Below are 24,746 nucleotides of genomic sequence, written 5' to 3' on the forward strand. Positions count from 1 at the left end.
TGTAATATGTTGTTTGTTATGTTATGTTGTTGTGATGTAGGTAAGTATGTTATGGACCTTTGACTATCCCAATTGGGAATATAGTCGTTAGCTTATATATGTTTGTTATAATAAGAATTCATATGACTATACAGGGTGTTAGTGACATCGTAACGAAAACTTTGAGGGATGATTCAGGCCATGATTCTGAGTTGATATCAAGTGGAATTTTCCGTCGCAAAAGTATGGAATGGAAAATAATTTAAGAAAACACAAAAATTTTCATGAATTTTCCGACAGGAAATTCCACTTAATATCAACTCAGAATCATGGTCTGAATCACCCCCCTCAGTATTCGTTACGGTGTAACTAACACCCATACCTACTTGTATGGCTACCTGTATGTACTGGTGCGGGGTGTAAGTGACATCGTAACGAATGCTGAGGGGGCTGATTTAGCTCATTATTCTGAGTTAATATCAAGTGGAATTTTTGATCGCAAAATTATAGAATTGAAAATAATTAAAAAAATAATTAAAAAAATCATGAATTTTGCGACGGAAAATTCCACTTGATTTTAACTCAGAATCATGGCCTGAATCATCCCCCTCAGTATTCGTTACGATGTCACTAACACCCAGTATAGTTAGAAAATCAGTCGTCTAGTTTAGTACCTAACATATTTATTAACATACATGACACCTATCTACTTACGTATATATAACTATGTGGTCATTAGTAATAACTCCTAAAGATTAGCGAAACCTAAATTCTGTAATAGAAACCCAGTGAGTTTTTACAAAATGAGTCCACTGTTTCTTTATAATCAGGTGCTATCGGCTGTAATCACTGGCAAAAACAGATATAGTAAGATAACACCAATGGCTATCATCCGTTACCTTTATCTAGACCTGTTTTCATTATCTTATCATGTACCTGGCACCCTTTATTTTATAAGTCTGCACAAGGTATGCGCAGGCCGCGCCCGGTTCTATTTCAAAGCAATGTCATAATTTGTTTTAAAAAATAGGTACATTATTGTGACATGTGATTGTGTGACTGTGCTGAAAAGGTGAACAGTGAATTCTAGTGTTTGAATCTTATTTGGACTTTCTCTCTTTAGTGTAAGTATATATTTAAAGTGAGTCATCTCGTTGTTTTAGTTTTCGAGTGGTTTATTTACTACAGGATTGTGCTGTATTAAATGTTTTTTTATTTTTATTCGAGGTAGGTTGTAAATCGTGTAGATTTTACCATCAGCACCTGTGGTGTAACGTGGGTGTGGAGAAGGAGTTATAAATAAAAGAAAGAACAACGATTCTTGTTTGAATCGTCGTCAAATGTTTGTAGGTACAGAATGTAAAAACAATACTAAACTTACTAAACCAGCTGCTATTTTGTTACTGGTATCGACGTATCTATCTATGGAGCGTGTGATCGATTCTGTCACTCACCAAAGAGAGAAACAGTTTTCAATGAATTCAAATATGTGTTGTAAAATCCATCTAGATTCCAGAGCTTGCTAATTTTGAAGTGAAAGCAACAGAAAAACTTAACCTAACCCATAGAATAAAGAATAATACTACGTATAGAACGGCAACTTTCCGCCCCCCACCAGCCTCACGTCCCCTCGAACATAGTTTAGACTTGAGTCGTGAAGGCAGCGCGCTGACCGTTGTTTTTATTTTTTATCAGTTTTGTTTATGTTCGAATTTTGAAATTGGGCGCAGATGTTCTTTCGTCTGATACGAATATTTGATATCACAGTAATTGCCAGCTCTGGGTTCCCTGCGCTTATATGTATATTTATTTTTCATGGTAAATTGTTCATCAAAACATGCTAATAATTTGCAATAAAATTGAACATAGGCTAAGTGCTTAAAGTAGAAATAATGTGAATATATTTAATTAGTTCAGTGATTTTTTTAAGTCAAGTGCAAAAACTTATTTATTTACTGTATTGGGAACCTTTATTGTTCAAAATTTCTTATTTGTTATTTGTGTGGTAAATGAATAAATAAATATTAACTGATTATTATAAAAGCATCTTTCGTAAGTAATACCACAGAATAAATAATAGTACTACCGTAGTACTTACTTACTTACTTAAGTAAGAAAGATTAAATTAGGTATTGTAATTGGCAGCTCTTAGACGTCACACACACAGTTGCGCTGTGTCGATAACGTCATTGTATAGTGTCTGTATAAGACGAGGTTGTTTGTATGAAGTTTCTGGGGTGTGCCTAAACTTCAAATGCGACTTTCGAGTTACCCCCACAACGTACGTAGCCAGGGTCCCACACCCTTAACAAAAATGATACCATAAAGTGCCTGTGGCACCACGATCGTTTAAAAAAGCTGTAAGTAATTAATAATGATGATATGAAGTTTAATAATATGTTCAATAAATAAGTCGTACTTAAATCTAAATGGTAAATATTGTGTGTAATTAATATAGGTAATTAGGAACAATATCTCGCAAAAAGATAACAGATTATGAAGGTCATCTTAGGGCACGACCTCCATTTACATTTGCTATTACAAGCAGTACAACGTGATTATATATCGCATCTGTTTGCACGTGATGACATATTTCTATGAAAATATTGATATTTACAACATTCTGGGTTGATAATACACAAAATTATTCCATAAAATTACCAGTACAGCACCAGTAATTTATTCTCAAACTCCAAACAAAATCAGAAAGACTAATTTTACAGAAGCGATAAATAAGTGTTCATGTATTGCAGTTACTTTACAGTCGTTTGTGTAATAGTATTTTTGATGTATATGATCACCGTCTAACTGAGTAAGTAGATATACTCATAGAAACATATCACTATTTCTAAGGGACTCACCTATTTGATATCTTTATCTACAGAAACTAGCGCAAGTAAACAGACTTGTTTAATATTGGGTAACCTTCTGGCTAATTCAGTTCCAAACTTGTATCACTGATAAGGTTTATGATACGATTTATGTAGCATACATACTGTTGACGACAGGTCGACATGGCAATCGGGGCATGAGGTGAGCCGCGGAGGCGGGGTCGCCCCGCACTCCCGCACACCCGAACAATTTCGAAAAACATGTCCAGAACCTTGAAAATGAATATTGGGAAAAAGACATGGGAATGGAAAATGAAATGGAAGATTTTATTATAAAAGTTGGAGATACCAGTGACGAAGATTCTTTAAGTTTTTGTAGCGATACGTTAGATGATTCAGATGAATAAATATTAACTTAAATGAAAACGTGGTATTATTTTATTCAGATTTTGTTACATACATAATAAAAATATATCGATATTGAAAACGTCGAGAATTGCCATGTCGACCTGTCGTCTACATTAGGTACATGTGAAAGCGCAAAGAAAACTCGATAATATATAATAAATAACGATACAACGCTAGAGAAAATTGTTTATCACATGGAAGCAAAATAAACGTGAAGTACCTCACATTTTTTTAGTTTCTTTCCTCGGAAGGAGTAGTTACTCCTTAGTAGAGAAGTAGTTACTTAGCTGGATAAAATACATAATGCAACATTTTCCGTGGTACGATATGGTGAAAACGTAAAATAAGTTCTTTATTTCCCAAGATACCCATGCTTAGAGTCCGCCAGAGGGCCCGTGTTGCTCTATGTCCTATGCGATACATTTCAATCAATCTGTCCTTGCCTTACAATCAATCAGTGATATGGAAAACTTGGTAACAAATAGGTTGTTTAGAAATTGATTAGAAATAATTACCCTTTTTCGGAAATAATTAGTAATCGATTATATTAAACATTGAGGTATACTTACATCCGCACCGCTCCTTGAAAATGATAAAAGTTTAAAATAACACGAGTGTTCGTCATCCGTATCTTTATCATATCAGTACCTGCTTGCTACTTTTCATTCGTGGAATGTGGATTAGGTTCCTGAAACACATACTTGTTTGCATCAATCACTAGATAACGATGATTCATAATACAGGCTTTGATATGGAAACACCATGGATTTTTCAATAGATAGTGTACGACTACTTTTTTAATCATAAAATATGTTTCTTTTACTGTTTCATCAAAACATAATTTAATAGTTTTGCTGTTAAACTTCGCACACATTTTAGTTACATCTTAAGACCCCAATCTTGAGCGAATAATGTTTATAAACGATAATAAACTATACAAAACATTTTCAGGTAATCATGTATAGGCTAGCAATAGTGCTGCTAGCGGCAACAGGTGCGTACGCGCAGCTGACTGCTCAGACCAGCGTGGCACCGGAACTGCGAGAATGCTACATGGACTCCAACCTGGTTAACAGGAACAACCTGCCGCCAACCACTATACCAGTCCTCATCGACATCATCAGACAGATCGAAGATAACCCCAACGTGAACGTGGATTTGAGGCAACTTGCTGTGTTGCTGTTACACACGTAAGTACCCTAAAATATCGTACCTATTTACTAAATATCATTCGGACAGTTGGACAAATTTCGGTGCAGTGGTCCGAACCCTTAGAAATAAACTTAGAGGTAATAATTTTAAAGTCAATACTTAATTATTTACAGTTTGACTTGACTGGATAGAAACTCATTAAGTAATGGTCAGTGAGGAAAATACAAAACTTTGTAATGAGCAATAGTACTTCTTCGAATGAACTAAACCTGTCTGAATGTAGGTACTTAGTATCTTTCTTAAACACTCTCTAACGAAGAGGCCGGTTTCTGTCTTTAAACAGTTACCTGTGTAAAATAATAGGTAAGTATAATAATACTCTCTTGATACATAACTGGGGGGTTAAAATGGAAATGGAAAGAAAGCAATATTGCAATTTGACATTTGCGCATATAAAAGTAAGTGCGCAATGCAAACAATTGCACCCCCCTTACTTCATACTTATTGTAAAGAAGAAGCTACAAATTATCTTTATACCAACTTCCAGGTACCGACAGGATGGCATAGAGTTCCACCGACCAGAGACCCTGGGGATAACTTCAGCGAATGTTCTGCCATACGCTCCAACTTTCCACTCTTTCCATAGACACCGGCTGCTTCTGACCAGAATCATCCCAAACAACTTGCAAGTTCTGGCAAATAATACTTTGTCATCAGCTCTAAAGGTATGATTAGTACTCATTATGTACCCTGTATTATGTGTCATCTTTCTCTCTCTCTCTATGAGCTGCGCTCTTGTCGGTGGAGTAACCCATCACCATCATCATCATCGGTCGTGTCATCTTTATCGGTATAATATTGCAATGAAATTATATTTTTATATATTTTTAATTAAAATATATTTTCTTGGGAAACAACCGCATTAACTCTTTCCGTATCCGTAACATCTTTACCGTTACGTACTTACCTAAGATTTATCTTCAAAAGTTTCACGCGATATAGTAAGGAGTCACCACATCAAGCGGTCGAATCTCTAAAACAGTATCCCAACTGAACGGGGTGGTCTTCTTGTTGAAGGGTATTCACTGCGTATAGTAGCAATAACAGTTGCAGGGCATTTTCTTTTGACTAAATTTCTTGTTTGATCTGTATAAAGATACATATGTATACAATTAAATGTAAATAGTTAATTATTGTTGCCGCCAGTGCTCTCTTCACCACATGTTGTCGACGACAGTGGACGCCAGGCTCCGAGGGGATGAGAACACTTGCAACACGCTGTCTCAGTACCGTACAATGAGGACCGCTCGGGAGGCCCGCCATATCAGTGAAGATGTTGAGATCCTTGACCTGTCACGCATGTAACTATCACTTTGTATTACCTTACCTCCATAGAGTTCTGACACACACAAGACAAATATAACATATTCTTTAGAGATCCACACCCTGAGAATTGATAATAACTTTGTAAGAAAGTACAAAACCACCACTTTCCACTGGTTGCCTGGAAGAAATTGCTGCTTAGCAATAAGGCCTTCAGATTGTACTGTATCTATCATAATTTTGTTTTGTATGTTGTGTGCAATAAAGTATATTTGTTTGTTTGAATGTCAGGTCTCGTTGATGTCTTTTCTGGCACTTATAGTTTTATAACAAAACTTGACCAATTAAGTTTCTTATAATGTACATTTTCACAATTTCAGGAGCAATACTGACCAAAATGGCCAGATTAACGAGTACAATCCAAATGACGATGTTGAGTATTCCAACTATGGTGGTGGAAGGTCTGAGCGCCAATTGCTCGGAGACAGCCAATGCCCGATCCTTGGAGGAGTTGTTAAGACGCAGTGGGGTGCAGTATCAGCTGGACATGTCATAGCTGGTATCGCAGGAGGTGCGCAGTCGCAACAAGTCCCGGTCATCGATTTAGCCAAGGGCTCCGCTGTAAACTACCCAAATGTTCAACAAACTGTAACATCAATATTTCCAGCAACATTATCAGGTACGAATTTCATTTACTCCGCCTTACATTTGGTCCTGCTGATGGTGAAAGAATTAGCCAGTTCGCTTGAGCTTAACTAGAGCAGCAAGTTCCCCTGATTTATTCGATCCTTCCCCTCATATAATCTTTTGATGTCTAATTGAAACTTAAACACTACGCAGGCGATTTGGCGGAGGCTGCACTAATTCAAGGAACAGACAGAGGTTCCTCGCAAGTATCAATCGGAGCAGCTGGTGGCTGGAACAGCACACAAGCGACAAAGCACTTCGTGTTGCAGACTCGCAATAACCTGGAGATGACCGACCCTGAAATCAGAGGAGACGTCGATGGCTTCGTGTTGGGGTCCAGCATTTCTGCTATTTTAGGAACTTACAACAGCTTGAAATTGTCCCAGTTGCTCGATATGTACTATTCGCCCAGGGTATGATATTTTTTACTTTGTTTTTTTTTTCTCAAAAATATATAAATTATCAAGGCCATGACATAAATATACATTATACATACTGTGTACCGCCCGTATACCGTATAATATAAGGCTAAGCAGCGCCTCACCTCAAGTTATCAAGGAGACAACCCGCAGCCAATCCTGGTATACGTACCAACTAGCCCTAAGATGGATATTAGGAACCACAGTGGAATAAAAATTAACTTAATAACCATATTTTTACTGCGTTGTATGTGTTGTTTAAACATATTGTTAAACTTTCCAGAATGGCGTATTCAGCCCAGATCTTAGAGCTTGTAACAGGATTGAACTCGCCCGGACGTACATATCAGACCAGACTTTAGCTGCAGAAACATATGCCTTCGCTGCGGCTCTCGACACCAACATGCCCCTACGAGGCACCATCACTGGAGGATTAGATCAACTTGTTACTAGCGCTGTGTCGAGTTTCCAGAGTTACATGAGTAAGTTGAAGTTATTTTGTTTTCGTACCGATAACTCTTTCCGCTTTGACAAGAGGAGTTTTTTTTTTTTACATTTAGTGGACACTAAAATCCTTAAGGATTTAATTTGTGTCTAATATAAGCTACGGGTTCATATCCTGTCAAGAGTCAGAATATTATCGATGTAATTTTCATATAGACGGTATTATACGTACTTAATATTATTTATTTCCATTTTCAGCAAGCAACCTCAATGACATGAATTGTATCACAACTGAAACTACAAGTAACGATTTCCGCTCGGCCACCAACCTGTACATAGTGTTGGATGGTTCTTGGCAATACTTGACGATATACCCTGCGATCTCCTTCCTTCTGGACGTCATTGAAGTTAACAAGTTTGGATCAAGTGTCACGTTGCTGAATGCTGCAGACGCAAGTCTTGTTGTCAACACCACCTTCTCGTTAGCAGAGTTCCATAGCGCTTATACAGCAGCTAGGCATCAAAGTAGTAAGTATACTAACTCATCATAATAATGAATTCATTACTTACGCATATCTTTAATAATATGATATCCTGGTAACATATTTTTGACGTACTTAATTTATTTTAGATTTGATTCAGAATCATGTTTCTTTACTCCTTTTACGAATGCATATAACAAGTAAAACAGTAAATACAAAATTATAATCATATTGCTTCTTAATGAAAACCACATAATATCGGGTTCTTACCGTGTTCAGGGGTATGACACTATGAGACAACAGTGTTGATATATCGGGAGTCTCACATTCCTAATTTTAACACGGTAAGAATCCGGTGTTATATGTTTTAATTGTGATAATAGCCGTAAACCTCAAACAAATGTTTATTGATTCTTTTCACAGTACTAACATCAGTCAATTTAGAGACGGTGTTCACGAACGTGCGTACAATGATGCACGCCCAGTTGGACCATGAGAGGAACTCAAATTATGTCGGAGGCAACAGCACAGTACTATTATTCTTGCTTAACACTGGCAACTTGCAGAACAATGAGCGTGTTTGGGAACAAGCTCGCATTCTCAACGAGACTGTCCCTGGTAAGATATTTTAAGTATGTACCTAAGTAATATGGATAACGCTCCGTCACTCTATGTACTGCGCGCGTTATTTACCTACTACCGTTCCTACGAGCCGTGCGTTCATGCAGCATTATCGGATCGTCTGCGGCCCTGTGGAGCCGCGCCGTGTAGAGCGATGACAACTGCCTTCAGTTGCATCCTAACGCGTCCCCGGGACACGCGACTCCGCCGGCGTGGTCGACGATAACCTTTATTCAGCGCTTTTCGCTATCGGCCCACTAGGGTTAATTAATTATTTAAATATAATCCTCTCAGAAGACACCCTCAGACCTGTTGTCTGAAATTTCGTACCGGGTGAGAGTCTAGCGCTCCCCAGTTGTCCGCACATGTAGTTAATGTCATTTGCGGCAAGTTTCCAATAAGTCACGTTAAAAATAAAGAAGATCGCCAATTCAATCGCCTAGACGGAGTAGGTTTGTAGGTAGGCCGCCTATAGGTAGTGCTAATGTTTATTCGTATGTTTATGTCCTTTGTATATGTTGTTGTGCAATAAAGTATTATTGATTGATTTATTGATTGTTTATTATGGTGGTAGGTACTTATAGGAAATTTTGTACTCAATAAGTATCTGTTAAGTGATATAACAAGTAGCGTGGTAGCGTCAAGCTAAGGTAAATCTGCCACGAATGAGATGACTAGCTACCACAGATATTTCTGTTCTGAGCTAGTTACCAGCTTCTAATCATAAACATGTTTCAGACCTCAGAATCCAATTCGCAACATCGACAAATCAACATGACAACCTGTGGAATTTGGTTCGGAACATGCACGATGATATTATGACAATATCACTTGGGTCGTCTGATAACAGTATTCCACTCGTAATGTCTCCCGTCCGTGATAGAATTCAACAAGGTAAGATATAAAAATAAAAATCTGTCCAATAAAAATTAAGAAGTAATATTTTATTGAATATAATGAACGTTAGAGTCTAAATAAATTTAGGTACCTACCTAACCTTATCAAAACACTTGAATGTAACAGGCAGGCCATATAATATATATAATTCGTTTAATGTATGACCGTTACACCTTTGACCGTTTTCCAATTTTCATTAATTTACGCCCAAATGGACTCTAGAATATTTATTAGATATAAGTACTTAATAATAAATTGACTACTAAATGTTTAATAGTCGAAAGTGTCCGATTTTTATGAAACTTGCACTATGCCCTAAGTTGGACAATACTAATAGAATTATTTTAATACACACTATTAAATGTCCTCTAACGGCTTCAGGTTGCCTACTAACTCTCCTAAAGGCTTCATACATACAAAAGACATCAACGCGATCATTGTTTTTATTTCATAATACATTTTTTGACCGTAACTTTAAAATACTAAGCCGAACTATGTGAAACTTGCACTATTTCCTAAGTTGAATACATAGTTACATACACCTTTGTTTGTGACATGTGTTTAGATACCCACATAGCTATATTAACAATACGGGTCAAATTGAAACCCTCCTTTTTGAAGTCGGTAAAAATAAATGTAATAGGCTGTTCAATATTCAATATTCATTCAAACTATAGTCCAAGTATTGGCGTACCGACCGACCTATCTAAGAACGCAAGATCCATTGTCTATAAATTATGTACCTACTTCATTGCTCCTTCGAGATGCCCGAGATCATAAAGTAGCTAAGACCATTCTATAAGTACATAGACTCCGCGCTACAAAAGCAGTCCCGCAGCCGCGGCACTGCTGTCGCAATATCTGCATGTAATTATAAATATTATGACTATTATCACTTGTCAATTAGCTCCATTAAAATTGGCGGGACTTCTTTTAATGGCGCGTACTCTAAGGCTAGGTTTCCACCAATGATGTGCGAGCGAGGATGTGTAGAGAGGGATGAGTTTGTTAAGAAACAATATTATCACTTTCTTATTCTTACTTCGCAGCGCAGCTTTTATCCTTGCTAAGCATCCTCGCTCATCTTCGGTGAAAACGCAGCCTAATTGTGGTCGCCTTTTTTGTTACAGTCGGAAGAAGAATTATCAATCCGAACTGCGGTTCTACGTATCCCCCAGACTCACAGTCTGGAACCCGACAGTTTGATGACAACGTTGAACCTGGCTATATTAACTTCTACTCTATCAGTCCAAACTACTTCTACCAGAATAACGACAACAGGAGAGTTAGAATCGTACGATCCAGTTCCGGAACAGGTAGTCTGGTTGTCTGCCACTCCCGTGTTGTAACACAACCTAGGTATGTTGAATTAGCACGCATTGTGACAATAATATTCTTATTAGACAATGGACAAATTAGCTGGCAAGCTGTTTAATTTGTGGACTGCCCGTGTAACAGACGCCGAGTCCAATTCACGGTTAATAAAACGTTAATAAATGATTCACGTGTATTCTCAGTTGGATGTGCTTGTGGTCGAAGTGATCCCATTTATCCGACCAAGTAGTCAATGCCAACTGAGGCAAATCTCCGATAAGTCACGAGGATGAAATAAAAAGTGATCTGGGGTGTTAAAATGGACACATCGAAGCAATTCATTTAAGTAGGCAATATTGCAATTTGACAGTTGATTGCATTGCGCACTTAGTTTTATATGCGCAAATGTCAGATTGCAATATTGCTTTTTTAGATGAATTGCTTCGATGTGGCCTTTTTAACCCCCCTGTTATAAATTCCAGGCAAAATGGAACAATTGTGAATGTAGACGAAAATTCTGTGACATGCCAAACACTGGCGAGCAACGGTAATATCGAAATAAGCTTGCGGAATGCCTGCGACGGGTACTCGACCATCAACTCTTGTCCCTTCTTCTACATATCCGTCCAGTCTGTAGCGACCACTACCACCACAAGTGCTGTTTGTACTGGTAAGTTCTCTAAAAATTAAATAGGTTACAGTTGCTAGTACTTATTTCTTTATTCTTCTTTTTTATTACACTTGCTTATTAGACCATAAAGTTATACAAAAAACGTTTCAATAAATATTACGCAATGGCAATCATATTTCTAAATAACATGTGTCGCTAAATAAATAAAAACCGTGATGTTCTGTTCGGCGAACTTGTGGCTTAACATCGTAGTGTAACGGGTTCGATTTCTGGCTCGGGCTCTAAACCAGTGAATTCGGCTTTATGAATTTGAATTCAATTTTGGATATCACGTGGTTTCCACGATTTGTACCCGGTTAATGGCAATAGTCTCGCCCCCTATTAAATGAGACTTAAACGTACCTAACTGGCGAGGAATAAGTTTATCTATAGTTACACGTCTGCCTACCCCTCCTGGGATACAGGCGTGATACTATATAGTGTTATGTTATTATGATAATAAATACTAAATTGTCACAATTCTTTTGTAATTTTTTTACAATTTATTTTTAAGTACCTTATGGCTTATGTGCTAGGTAATTAAAATTTTGCGTTCTTTGATCTACAGGAGCTCGCTGCAGATTCCCATACAACATCCAATATCAAGTTCAAATCGAAGAGTTCGGGTGTTTCAATGGTGCTAGCGGAGTCAGCGTCAGTTTTGCATTTATAGCCATTGCCTTCTTGGTCCATGTGTTCAGGCTTTAATTTACCCACCAGTATTAAGGTTACGTAAAGTAGACACATACCCTTATAAAGAATGACATACTTAAACAAATAGTTATTTAGCTGTTAATTTTGTACCACCAACTTCTTTAGTTTTGTAGTTTTCTATGTGATTTGGAATGCTTAATTAGTTTGTAAGCGGTTTTCATAATATAATGAATATTATCTATCTATAATATAACAAAATTGTTTTTTTAACACTTGATTATTATTTTAGTGAATATAAATTACTTATAATGACTATTTGAAACAACATGTGTAGGTACTACTGTACGTGGGTGATTCTTATTCTTACGTTTTTTTGTGTGAGTTGTAAGAATTGTATATGTTTTTTAGGAAAATCGGTGACCCCTGAATTATTTTACTTAGGTAATTACTTCTAGTATCGTGTACGGATATAATTTTTGCCATAAAATTATTAGATATTATATTTAAAAAAATTTGAAGTCATAAATGTCACGGAACGTGTCGTGTGAGATTGCCAGAATTGCAGATAAAATGTTTTTTTCTGAAGATGTAGCATGTTATTTTTCGAAATATTACAACAACTATGCAAGACGAACCTTTGTTCTATAAGACTGTTTAACAAAATATATAAATAATGCACACTATTTATGATTTTGAACATCATACATTTTGTGAGCAGTTTTTGTGTCACGACCGTGTGCGACACTTTAAAATTGCAATACTCGGTAGAAATAAATCTATGACATTGACAACCATTTCTAAGTTTTTTTAGAACGGCAACAATATCATCTTGTCAGTATTGCAAATGGCTAAGAGCGTTGAGACCAGTATAAAATCAATCTGCTTTTACATTTTAAAAAAAGGACAACCTTAACTCGTCAACGCCGTGTAAGAGTTTTAAACTTAAGTATCAGTGTTACACTATTGTTTGAAAAGTAATATGCACGTCATACAGTGTAGTTTAAAATAATTACTTAAGATTTGCAGTATCGTGGATAGCTTTTGGGTTATATCGAACACGTTTCAAATTGTCACGACCATGTAATGATAAAAATGTCACAGCCGTGGACTTTTTAAACACATGGTTGTGACATATAATGCACGATCGTGACATTCTTTTTTATTTCAATAATTTTGTGGGTTTTGTTGCTTTTATAAATTATATTATTGTTTGATATGCTTACACACGAGTACTTACTTTACTAGTCCATATAGATCCTAGTATAGAGCAAGGGCCTCTTCCAAGATATTTGGAAGGAAATTATTCATAGCCACACTAGGCAGGGGTTTTTAGGCGGTTGTATGGTATTGTTACGGAAGTGGATTTCGGGATTGAAAGGAAACTAACTGAGTTCAAGAAGAAACATTTGTTGGTCAAATTGTTAGTATAAATAACGACAACCCTGATCCCCCTTACTACACTAAATTTACAAAGAAGAAGTATCATAGCGTGATATCAGGAGACACGGTCTTTACCTGGAATAGCAACGATTCTGCAGATCTTGGCCCTGAAGTTCCCAGTAGAAATAACCTCCTTAGAGGAGGCCTCGACAGCTATTAACTCCCTCACGGATCACGTGAGGTCGGTTTTGAACGAAAGTTCAACACAGGTTCTGGAGATGGAAGACCATCGCTGGAAACTGCCTACCAACATCCATGAGAAAAACGCAGCCACCCGCGCATATGATTTCAATCGCACCGAGGAATGTCGTCGTCATTTGCGTCTCTTGCAGCATACTGTAAGAAAATGTATTACTGACATGCGACAGAATCGGTGGAATAATCTTTTGAGCGGCATTGAGCCCCACCACCAGGCCATCTGGCAGCTGTCTAGGTCTCTTCAAAAGGATACGGTTGTTCCTACTCCTCCTCTCAATAGGCCCAACCAACCCCCCGCTTTTGACGATGACGAAAAAGCCGAATGCCTTGCCGACAGTCGCGAAGCCCAATGCTCGCCCAGCACTCTCCCTATCGATCGTAGGCACCGCTTGACGGTGAACTCTGAAGTTCAGCGTAGGGCTTCTGCACCGATCCTCCTCTTCCACAGGTCACTGAAGAAAAGGTACTAGGTATCATCAAAAAATTTCAAACCCGAAAAGCCCCTGGTTCAGACTGTATCACGAATCGTGTCCTTAAAAACTTCGGTGCTCCCCTCATCTGTTTACTAACGGCAATATTCAACGTTGCCATGAGCAACTGCGTCAAAAAAGTCAAAGAAGCAATTGTAATTGGTATACCAAAGCCTGGGAAACCTAAAAACGAACCTTCGAGTTACCGCCCCATAAGTCTCCTCAATACCATGGGGCAGATTTTTGAGCGGCTCATATTTGCTAGATTACGGGACTACGCCGAATCCAATAGTCTTATTCCAACAGAGCAGTTTGGTTTTAGCTTCATTTGCGGATGATACAGCCATCTATTCTTCGTGCCGTGGTCGAGTTATGACGACTGGAATTCTCCAACGCGCGGCCAATGCCTTGGGCAAGTGGTTTCGCAAATGGAGAATCGAGGTAAACCCGGAGAAAAGTGTAGCGGTGTACTTTTCAAAGAGCTCTTATAACACGCCACGGTCACGCCGTCAACTTAAAGTCATCAAGATGTTTGGCAAGCCGAATGGAAGGAGTAAGTCAAATATCTCGGCGTAGTCTTAGATAGACGTCTTACTTTCAAGGCCCATATCAAACGCAATCGCGCGCATTTGTAATGGGCCGTCTTCATTGTCTCCTTAACAAGCGTTGTAAAATGTCCTTTAGGAATAACGTGAAATTCCGTCCGATCATGACCTATGCAGGGGTAGTTTTCACTCACGCGAGTCCCTCTCAAATCCACCGTCTACAGGTAATACAAAATCGTTTCATGTGGAAAGCCACGGGAGCTCCGTGGTTCCTTCGCAATGAAAATCTGCACATTGACCTAGGTCTGCCAACCATTGCCCAATGGCTCAACTTAGCTTCAAAAGTTTTTTCGATTCTGCTTCACACCACCCAAATCCCCTGGTAGTTGCGGCTTCCGAATACATCCCGCTTAGGGACGGTACTGAAAAGTATCGGCGTCCGAAGGACGTAATATACGATCCCGACGACCCGATTACTCTAGCCATAGAGGCAGCCAATCAGCTCGCGACACCAAACACTTCAGGGCCCCGATACTGACCCCGCCGGCGTGGTGGACGACTTCCCTCAATACAGCGCTTATTGTTATCGACCCACTTGGGTCGATTAACTCTTTCAAATATTTTTCCTCTCAGACGACGCCCTGAGCCGAGGTTCGCGCCCACCTGGCCACCCTCAGGCCTGTTGTCTAAAACATTGTACCGGATGAGAGCCTTCAGCGCTCCCCATTTGTCCGGCCAAGGAGTTAATGCCATCTGCGGCAAATGTACAATAAGTAAAAAAAGGTCCTGAAGACGTTGTTTCTGTTTTGCAAGAACCCCCTACTGGTAGGCGAAAGTATATAGGTTTTTGTTTCCACATCATTTGCAGATAAGAGAGCATTACAGTTTTTAAATAAAGGATTTTACTTTTTTATGACGCGATCTCAATTATTGTGATTTAGTTAAGTATCTCATAATCAGAAAGAAGATTACCAAATAAATACTTTTGATTAAACCAATTAAATAAATAAATTAATAATAAACGTTTATTGCATCAATTCAGGTTAGGTACATTGCAGATTACAGTGCATAAAAATAGTAAGTATCACCAAATTCTACTTTTTCAAGCATACACAATGAAAGAACGGACGGAACGGAATTCAGTGTTTGCTTACTGCCTAATCGCTCCAATCAATTGAGACAAAAAACTAAGATGACAAAAAAATAACAGCAACAGTTACAATGAAAAATGCAAAACAGTCACATCCATGTCATATTGTGTCACAGCCTTGTTTAGTGATGTCACGACCGAGGCACAAATGTCACAACCGTGTTTTTGTATCCTTGTTTTTTAATATTCCTGAGGGTATTAAGCTTGTCCATATGCATCTAAAATATGCTTTTGACATAAACTTTTGATTTGCATCATAAAAACTCATAAAAATATACATTTATTTTTTTTGGGTTCTCTGAAAACTATTTAAGAATTACCCACGTAGATTAAAAAATTACTTAAAAATATTTAATTAAACAAAAACAAAACAATACTTTCATACAAGAACTTTATAGACAGGGTAAACAGTAATATTGTGATTGTTGTTTTTTTACGAAAAAATAAATTATAATTATTATTTACCTACTTATCTTTCTTTTCAATGAAATATTGATGACCTTTACCTTTCATCACAGACCAGACACTCCTTACAAAAATCTCATTTTTACTGTGTTCATGTGCCGCCTAACGCGTAAGTGCGAACGGGACACAGACCGCGCTCTCTCTCCCTTACTCCTTAATAGCTTACGGCCATTTAAGACCAAAATAAGACCTAAATGGGTGAAGTTACTGACGTACTTAGTAGGTATTCTTTCATCTCCAATATTGACTCAACACTAACTTTCCTGCCTAACCAAAATGTGTAAATATAGCAATTAACATTTCCAAACATTATGTGGGTCAGACCTCCAAACAAACCAATTTTCCATCCGTTTTCCCCGTTTTCCATAACGTACATACACCCATACACATGTAGACAGTACGATGTAAGATAATTTGTGAACGTGAAACGGAACGTTTCGCAGAAGTCAATTCTTTGCGTTTATGAAACTGGTTAAGGTTTTCAAAATAGTAAATTATTTTTTATATTCAGCAAATGTGCACTAATAATCGGAAAGTACACATAGACATTTAATTTTATGATTAAGTTATCTATCATAATTTATATTTTTTAAAAAGGAATGGTCCATTTTATCTTTTTCAAATTATATTGACAGCTACACCTACAACATACACTATTGCTCATTTCATAAACGTTTAAGCTAATGTAAACAAACAAAACAGTGCTGCGATAAAATATTTGTAAGTTTTCTTATAAAAATAACCAAAAGTAATAATGTCTGGAGAAGATTGTGATGCCCTTGATCGCGGGGACAATGACGGACAGAAGCCAGATAAGATGTTCACCCTAAAGAAGTGGAATGCTGTCGCAATGTGGAGCTGGGATGTCGAGTGCGATACTTGTGCTATTTGCCGCGTCCAGGTGATGGGTAAGCCGATGTTTTATAATTTTTATAAGTACCCTATTTCACCTTTACTAGCCTTATGTGCTTATGTTATCTCTTTGTAGTTATTTACGGATTTTATCTATCATTCATTATCTTCAACAAAGGCGTACCCGCATTGACTTTTGTTTCTTGTTTTATACAATTATTCATTAATAACATTAATATGTAGTAGTAAGAAACTTAATCGTTATTGCAGATTAGTTTCTTACGCTGATGAAAAATATTTTATTATATCGCTGTTTATAGGAACTTCACAATTTTACATAATCAATAAATTTACTGTACCTATTCAAAAGAGGTTTTGTTTTACATACAATACCGCTATAATTTCCTTATTATAACATTATTTATAATTCTATTCTAAAAGTAGTCTCTAATAAACAAAGCATTACTATGAAATTTAACGAATGATATTCTACATATTTATTTTTTGATGAAATTTTGTAGCTAATAACAAACTTTCTGCACTTGTCAACTGAGATACCATATTTATTGATTTTCATTGGTATATAACTAAAATTTGAGAAAAAAAATAATATATTCATGAATGTGGCCTTGGTGCGACAGAAATGAGCACATAACATAATTTGACTGTTGTTAATGTACAGGAGGTTTAAAAAGCCACATCGAAGCAATTCATCTAAAAAAGCAATATTGCAATTTGACATTTGCACATATAACAGTAAGTGCGCAATGCTAACAAATGTCAAATAGCAATATTGCTTTTTTTAGATGAATCTTTGATGTGGTCTTTTTAACCCCCTACTTTAGCTTCCATATTACTTATTTTCTAATATATCGGACCTGATTTCCCCCCCATTATTTCAAGTAACACATAATAAGTCAAATAATTGCCATAATTAATTTTTTACATAATATATCATAATTCAATTAACCTCAATTAGGCCCTGTTTCCAGAAAAGGGATTAATTGAACTTTGGGCCTTATGACTAGCCACAACAAACACAAAGCAAGTCATTTTCACCAACCTCAAAAGATAAGATGATGGTGATTAGTACTATTTATTAAATTACTACAAAGCTGCTGCGATAAAAAGCCACATGAATATAACATACACTGATTGTATAACACATTCAATAAAACATTAATGCTTAAGTACACACATAATTTTTATCCTTATTAATATGATAACATAAGCTTACAACTATATTCCCAAATGGGTCTAGTCAGAGGTACAATCATTGCACAATGTACTTATTTCCCTAAGTATATCCATATTAATGTTTAAAACTTACCTACTTTTATTATTGCTACCTAATTATTCATACAATTATAAATACTGATGACATTAAATACTTGACTGTGTTGGAGATTAATGATAGCTTTTTGTTGCACATCCAAGAACATAGTATGCCTTGTACTTTTTCAAATGAAATATTTATGTTATCATACTCATTAACATCCACTTGGTAAAGGTTTCATGTACACTATTGAGCTTAATCGACGCGTTTTAGGGAGTACTCTCCCTGTCAGCTTATTTTCAATTTGCTCCAGACTCTTACCTCGAGTTTCTGGAACAAATACTATCACGAAGAATAAACCCACAAAACAAATGGATCCAAAGAGCCAAAAGGTACCAGAAGGGCCTACGCCTTCTATTATGTTATGGAAAGTTTTTGTTACTATGAATGTACATAACCAGTTAAATGCAGTGCATATCGATGCGGCTGGCCCTCTTACTTTCGCTGGTAAAATTTCACCCATCATTAACCAAGGTATTGGTCCGAAAGCTAAAGAAAACCCCAACAAATATATCATTACACTCGTTAGTGGTAACCAACCTAAGGTAGAAACATCTAAATGAAGGTTATCGCGAACATAAAAAAATGTGCCCAGTATAATTAAAGTAACAGTCATGACTACAGAAGAAATATACAATAACACTTTACGACCGGCTAAATCTATGAGGACGGTTGCAAGAAACGTGGATACGAAGTTTACGACACCCACAATAATAGTAGATAGATTTTCGTCAACTGCGCTTCCTGACATTTTAAATATATCTACTGTATAAAATATCACTGCATTTATACCTGACAATTGTTGAAAGGCCATCAAACCTAAAGAGATTAAAATTGACTTCATGTACTTTTTACTTAACAGCTCTTTAATAATCAAAGTTGAATCATCACAGTCAGCACTAGTGAGGGCCATGTCTCGCATTTCATTTTCTATGTGAGCATTTTTGCCTCTAAGCCATTGAAGAGCCTTCCGAGCCTCATCAGTTCGTCCACGTGATATATACCATTGTGGAGTCTCTGGGATCATTAACATTAATATGAAAAAAGGAACAGGTAGCGCAGCCCCTAAATATGCAAGTTCCGACCAGTTGAGATATTTGCCGGCTGAATAACAAACTAAAATACCAATATTTCCGATAGCGGTGGGAAATAGTCCTAAAATTCCGCGGACTTCCGGCTGAATAGCTTCTCCTAGGTAAACGGGGAACGCGAGCGAACCAATGCCCACGCACAGTCCACACACTGCTCGCCCTAGCAGTACGAGGTGCACAACTGACGCAGTCGCTATAAGAATCCAACCGACGAAGAAGGGTGGAGCAGTGAATAATATAGTCCTCCGCCGTCCGATGTAGTCAACGAGGGGACCTCCGAGCACGCCGCCTGCCAATGCCGCTAAGGGCATTAAGCCTCCAACCCAGCTGGCCTGTTAGGAAAAGTTATTTTGTTCAATTCTCAAATAGATAGTATTCCATAAGTTAAACGTTTTCGTGTAATTATATTTTTATAATTACTTGTTCTTTGGTCACTGTTATCGTTGTGCTATTCTCCATCGTAACCAACGCCGGCGATGTGTAGGCAGAGGAGAATCCCACTATCATTGAACCCAACGATACCGCAATCGCAGCTAACACCTGCAAAACATGATGTTCATTAGACTCAAATGTTTATTCAATTAATTCTGTTAATGATTTGTTTCTTCAGCAACATTGTTCGGTGATCTGACCATGACTGTCCTGTTATTTAATAGTGCGATGACGTTATTGGCTGGGAGGTGTGCGCGCGCTGACTACGTTTAATTTAAGCAATCATTGACTCTGATTGTGACCACTTTACAATACTTCAAATATCGTGCACTGAAGCTGATAACTGTTCAGCACACAGCACGATAAACATACTCAAATAATAACACAACTAATACTTTATGCGCACACAGGGAATAGAAAGTTACAGAAACAAAAGAGAAATAGAGAGTACGATAGGCGGCCTTGTTGCTAAGCAAGCTCTTCCAGGCAACGTTAACCTGCTATTTACAATATATATTTTGGTTATGCGTACATAATAGTGAGTCATACCGTAATATAGTATTGTTTGTTACCTTTCCTTCGGTCTACTTCCCTATTTTTCCATAATTTGATAACGTAATATACCGTGCCTAATGTAAAAATGCATGAACTGAACGCAAACGCGATAGTTGAACATCAAGGTCTAAGCCACATCAAATGGTTTTTAATGCAATAATCACATTATTGTTCACAAATTCTAATTATGTACTTTGAAATGCAGATACTTTTGCAAATTATACACAGAGTAACCTAAACAAGCAAACATATGTTCCTACGAAAATCAATCAAAATCACTTTTTACATGTATATATTGTCACCACTATCGTATTCCTAACGGGATGAGCAGAGTCACAAGTGACCAATAAATAAGATTACCCGCTCTGATATAAAATCATTTGAAGAATCATTTGAAATCAGAAGAAGGAATGATAAGAAACCCAATGGGAACACATCTTTTAAAAGGAATGTACACATTACAAAGTCGTAGGCGGTATGCGACCGTGCATTTTTTTCTCAATTAAACAATCATTGCTCTTGTTGTAACATGCTTTCTTACAAAGGGTATAATAACGTTCTCTTCGATCATAAAGTGTATTTTTTATTTTACTTATATATATTATAATATTAAATATAATATTGTGTATATTATATTTCATATTTGAGGATAGCGCACACCTGTGAGAACGTGTATTTGGGCTCGTCATATTCGCTGCTCCTCACTGCTATGCTGTAGTGGGTGTCCGCTCTCATCAATATCTTCATGGTGGTGATGTTTGTCCGCACGTCACGAGTCAACACTGCACTATATTGTTACTGAAGGCGACACGCACTGAAGCTGTGCCCGACATACGCGACTGAAGAAATGAGTATCTTTGGACATGGTCGCTCTGATTTATACTGAATGTTCAACGACTCTTGGTAGAAAGATCTGATTGGCTTTCAGCTTCACACGTTCGATTATTTATTGTAAGCTACTTTGTTGTTTTTTTCTTATTTCGTTATACGAAATTAGTTACAATACGCAGTTCTACTAAAGCGTAGATGCAGACTGGAAAACGTTGAATTTGTAATTAATTTTACGGTATTATCGGAGTGCAGTGAAATTGTAAAAAATCCTGTTTTGATGGTTTTACTATTCTCAATTTGACAACATGAATAACTTGGTTTAAGGCCTATTAAATACCGATATATTTTTGTAGTATTGGATTTGGCAGTATTATTCTTTATTCTATAGGTCTGTGGTAATTTATGTGGTAGCTAATCTTATCATTATTCACTTTTTAACTGGTTAAATTCTGTCAGGTCATTACATTGTAAACTTAACTTTATTATAAATATAATGCATTCTTACATAAGTTAAGTTTAGCATCGTGCCAATGCATGATAATCTGAAAATTCATCATCATAATATTCTTAATTTTCTGTTCGTTTAAATCTACCGTTACCGTATTGTTAGTGGTTCATGCCACTGAATGGCGTGTAGAGCATACTCCACCGCAGATAGGTTAAGATTTTATATGCCTTTAAAGACTTTTCGGACTTTCAAAACTCAAACATAGCAAGCATCACGCCTTCGCCAGCGACGATTTAGTCCTATAGCCATTAACAGGGCACAAACTCTGGAAATCATCTGATATCAATCAATTATCTATAATCCAAATGCGCTCGAGCGAGAAACTACGCGCTGTAGAACAGCCACCAGTTACTTACTCATCAGACTTTTGAACTTAAACTACCGACTTCCACAATATTATACCGTTGTAATTGTTAGGTATGAATTCCTTTAAAGTCGTAAGACCGAATGTTCTTTTAAAATCCAAACCCAATTGTTTGTCTGGAAATTTCGTTTTTACGGTTAATACTATTATGGACGCAATTGTCTCTAAATATAGTTAACAAACCCCATTGTACAACATGGAATGCAATAAATAATTGAGAATTAAATTGAACCAAATAATATTAATCACGACTTACTGAGACATACTGTACTGTAACCTTTATAATATTGATGCAATAAAGTTTCTTTTATCTTTATTATTATAAACAATTCAGCTGTTAATCCTAAAAGTAAATAAACAAAAAAAACATGAATTCAAAGTCATAAAGTCGAATTCAGTGGTATAGAGCCGGAGCGAGGATTCCAACCCGTGACACGGAAGCCAAGTAGAGTCACACAAGAATTCGACATAGGCCTGTTCGGAAACAGGGCTATCTGGGATTCTATATGTAAACCTATTTGTAATTCATGCATGATAAGAAAACAAATTCATGTTCTTGGGCATTTCCTCCGGTTGGGTTGGGAAGCACACATACGACTTACGGAATTCAAAAGGCCAAGTTGCCATTGAGCCTTCACGGCTTATCTGTAAGAATAGTATAAGAAAATCCTAGAATAACACTTTTATAAATTACTAGAATAAAAATTATAAATTGGCGTATTGTTATCCTATTATAGTTACGCACGTTCGTATTGTTATGGAAGGGCAGCAATAAATTTTAGGTGTAAAGGCTAAATTATGGCGACCTGTTATAATACACAATAAGATAAAGATGAATTATTTTACTAGTTTAAATTCAAGGTTTTGAAGGTACGACTGTATTTACTTACCTATTACTAAAACTGATGTTAGGGTTTGTAATTTTGGTGAAAATTGCATCTCATTACAACTGGGTGGTAAGGCAACGAGTGTGCCTTTTTTATTCCAACAAATCTCTTTGTAACGATATTCAAAGGTATAGAAAGGTTATGAGACTCGAACCTGCAAAATGCAACGTTTTTCCACTGGGTTCAAATGGCTTTAATCATCATCTCCCTAGTATTATCCCGATTTTCACATGGTCCGCTTACCTAACCTGAAGATTTGAAAGGTCCGGTTTTTTTTACAAAAGCGACTGCCTGTCTTTCCAACCCGCGAAGGGAAAACCAGCCCAATACAAGTTAGGTCACATACTTCCGACAATGCATTTCTCGAAAATGTGGGTTTCCTCACGATGTTTTCCTTTACCGCTGAGCACGTGATAATCATTTATGATCCAAACATGAATCATTGGTTTAGGCCTGTGCTGGATTCGAAGTAGCGATCTCAAAGTGAGAGGCAAGCGTTCTACCAACTGGGCTACCACGGGTCGTCCTCGTTCAAATGGCTTTAATATCTGTGATAATATTATTGTTATTGTTCTGTATTGGGCTGGTTTTCCCTTCGCGGCTTGGAAGGCCAGACAGGCAGTCGCTTCTGTAGAAACCGGACCTGTCAAATCTTCAGGTAAGGTAAGCGGACCCTGTGAAAAACGGGATAATGCTCGGGAGATGATGATGATCTGTGACAATATTGACGCAACGAAAAAACATCGCTTGCTATTGCAACTCTATCGCACATGTTCCGTTGTTATTTTACCTACGCAGCTACATAAAGATAATACTACCTATGTAGCTGATTTGCAAGATACATTTCTTGTAAACAAAAATGTACAGGATGATACGAGAGTTCTTCTGATTTTTAACAATTGTTACTATTTAAAGTCGTAAGACCGAATGTTCTTTTAAAATCCAAATCCCATTGTTTAACTATTGTGTCTGGAAATCTCGGCCTTAGGAGGTTAATATCATAGCCATAACCTAGGTTTTATTTAATCCTAGACTTTTTGATGAAGTGCCAAATATTGGTTTGGTATGATTAAGGTCTACATAATTGAGTTACCCTTTTACCATGTAGAGTCTACATGGCAAAAGGGTAATTCAATTATCATCAAGTTATCCATATGAGACACTATCGCATTCGGTATAACCTGTAATGATAGTTGTAAGATAAATAAATAAATGAAACATAATAAAGTAAGGATAAGTATTATATTGAAAAGAAACTCTTTATTTTTTTATTACCGTGGCTAGAAAGGAATAGGAGACTTTCCAAGCTACCTACCCCATCCATGAAATTAGAAGGTTAAGCGAAGAAAAATCTTTACAGCTCCATCTATATTGTTTTTAAGGAACGTATCCTGGGAAGTCCCTTTGGTTAGTAAAGAAATAGGTACTTTGTTTTAATTGGCTCTAATTTTATTTATTTTTAATTTCTAATGAATTTTCATTTCATTAGGTAAAAAATAACCTACACCCTGTAAATGTATAACTGAAAGCACATGGGGCATCGCAAAGAGATAAACAGGCGAACATTCCAAACAATCCCTACGATAACTGTCTGTTAAGTTGTTGGTGTTTTAATTTTCTATTATAATGCGACCGTCTGGGTCCTTACAAAGTTCAAAGGTCACATCACCATCTTCCTAATGTTATCCCGAGGTCACGAGGTCAGCTTACACATTGGTCGACCAGTTTTTAAAGAGGATCG

At 37.0% G+C, this 24,746-nt stretch overlaps 3 protein-coding genes across 4 annotated transcripts in view; 2 read left to right on the top strand and 1 right to left on the bottom strand.

Moving 5' to 3' along the window:
* The first annotated feature begins 929 nt into the window (after positions 1 to 929).
* Positions 930 to 16,148, top strand: LOC126375043 (uncharacterized). 2 transcript variants are annotated; one of them, XM_050021894.1, is made up of 14 exons: positions 930 to 1,103; positions 4,170 to 4,408; positions 4,918 to 5,095; positions 5,577 to 5,731; positions 6,074 to 6,372; positions 6,534 to 6,793; positions 7,083 to 7,281; positions 7,502 to 7,771; positions 8,149 to 8,343; positions 9,085 to 9,240; positions 10,374 to 10,602; positions 11,040 to 11,227; positions 11,796 to 12,231; positions 16,013 to 16,148. In XM_050021894.1, exons 2-13 carry the CDS (start codon positions 4,176 to 4,178, stop codon positions 11,933 to 11,935), a joined length of 2,502 nt encoding a protein of 833 aa, XP_049877851.1. In that variant the 5' UTR covers positions 930 to 1,103; positions 4,170 to 4,175; the 3' UTR covers positions 11,936 to 12,231; positions 16,013 to 16,148. The 2 variants fall into 2 exon arrangements, with proteins under 2 accessions (XP_049877851.1, XP_049877845.1); XM_050021888.1 differs by lacking the exon at positions 930 to 1,103 and adding an exon at positions 2,531 to 2,791.
* A 642-nt stretch (positions 16,149 to 16,790) lies between these two features.
* LOC126375119 (RING-box protein 2) overlaps positions 16,791 to 24,746 on the top strand; it is a 32,118-nt gene continuing 24,162 nt past the window's right edge. The window contains exon 1 of the mRNA XM_050021964.1: positions 16,791 to 17,057. Within this exon, the coding sequence (XP_049877921.1) occupies positions 16,904 to 17,057 (154 nt within the window). The 5' untranslated portion in view covers positions 16,791 to 16,903. The remainder of the gene's footprint in view (positions 17,058 to 24,746) is intronic.
* Positions 16,813 to 21,259, bottom strand: LOC126375075 (facilitated trehalose transporter Tret1-like). Its single transcript, XM_050021921.1, has 3 exons — positions 21,076 to 21,259; positions 19,849 to 19,968; positions 16,813 to 19,760 (listed from the first exon to the last, which is right to left on the bottom strand). Exons 1-3 carry the CDS (start codon positions 21,160 to 21,162, stop codon positions 18,492 to 18,494), a joined length of 1,476 nt encoding a protein of 491 aa, XP_049877878.1. The 5' UTR covers positions 21,163 to 21,259; the 3' UTR covers positions 16,813 to 18,491.

This window comes from Pectinophora gossypiella, chromosome 2 (assembly GCF_024362695.1).
Source record: "Pectinophora gossypiella chromosome 2, ilPecGoss1.1, whole genome shotgun sequence".
Classification (NCBI taxonomy): Eukaryota; Metazoa; Arthropoda; class Insecta; order Lepidoptera; family Gelechiidae; genus Pectinophora; species Pectinophora gossypiella.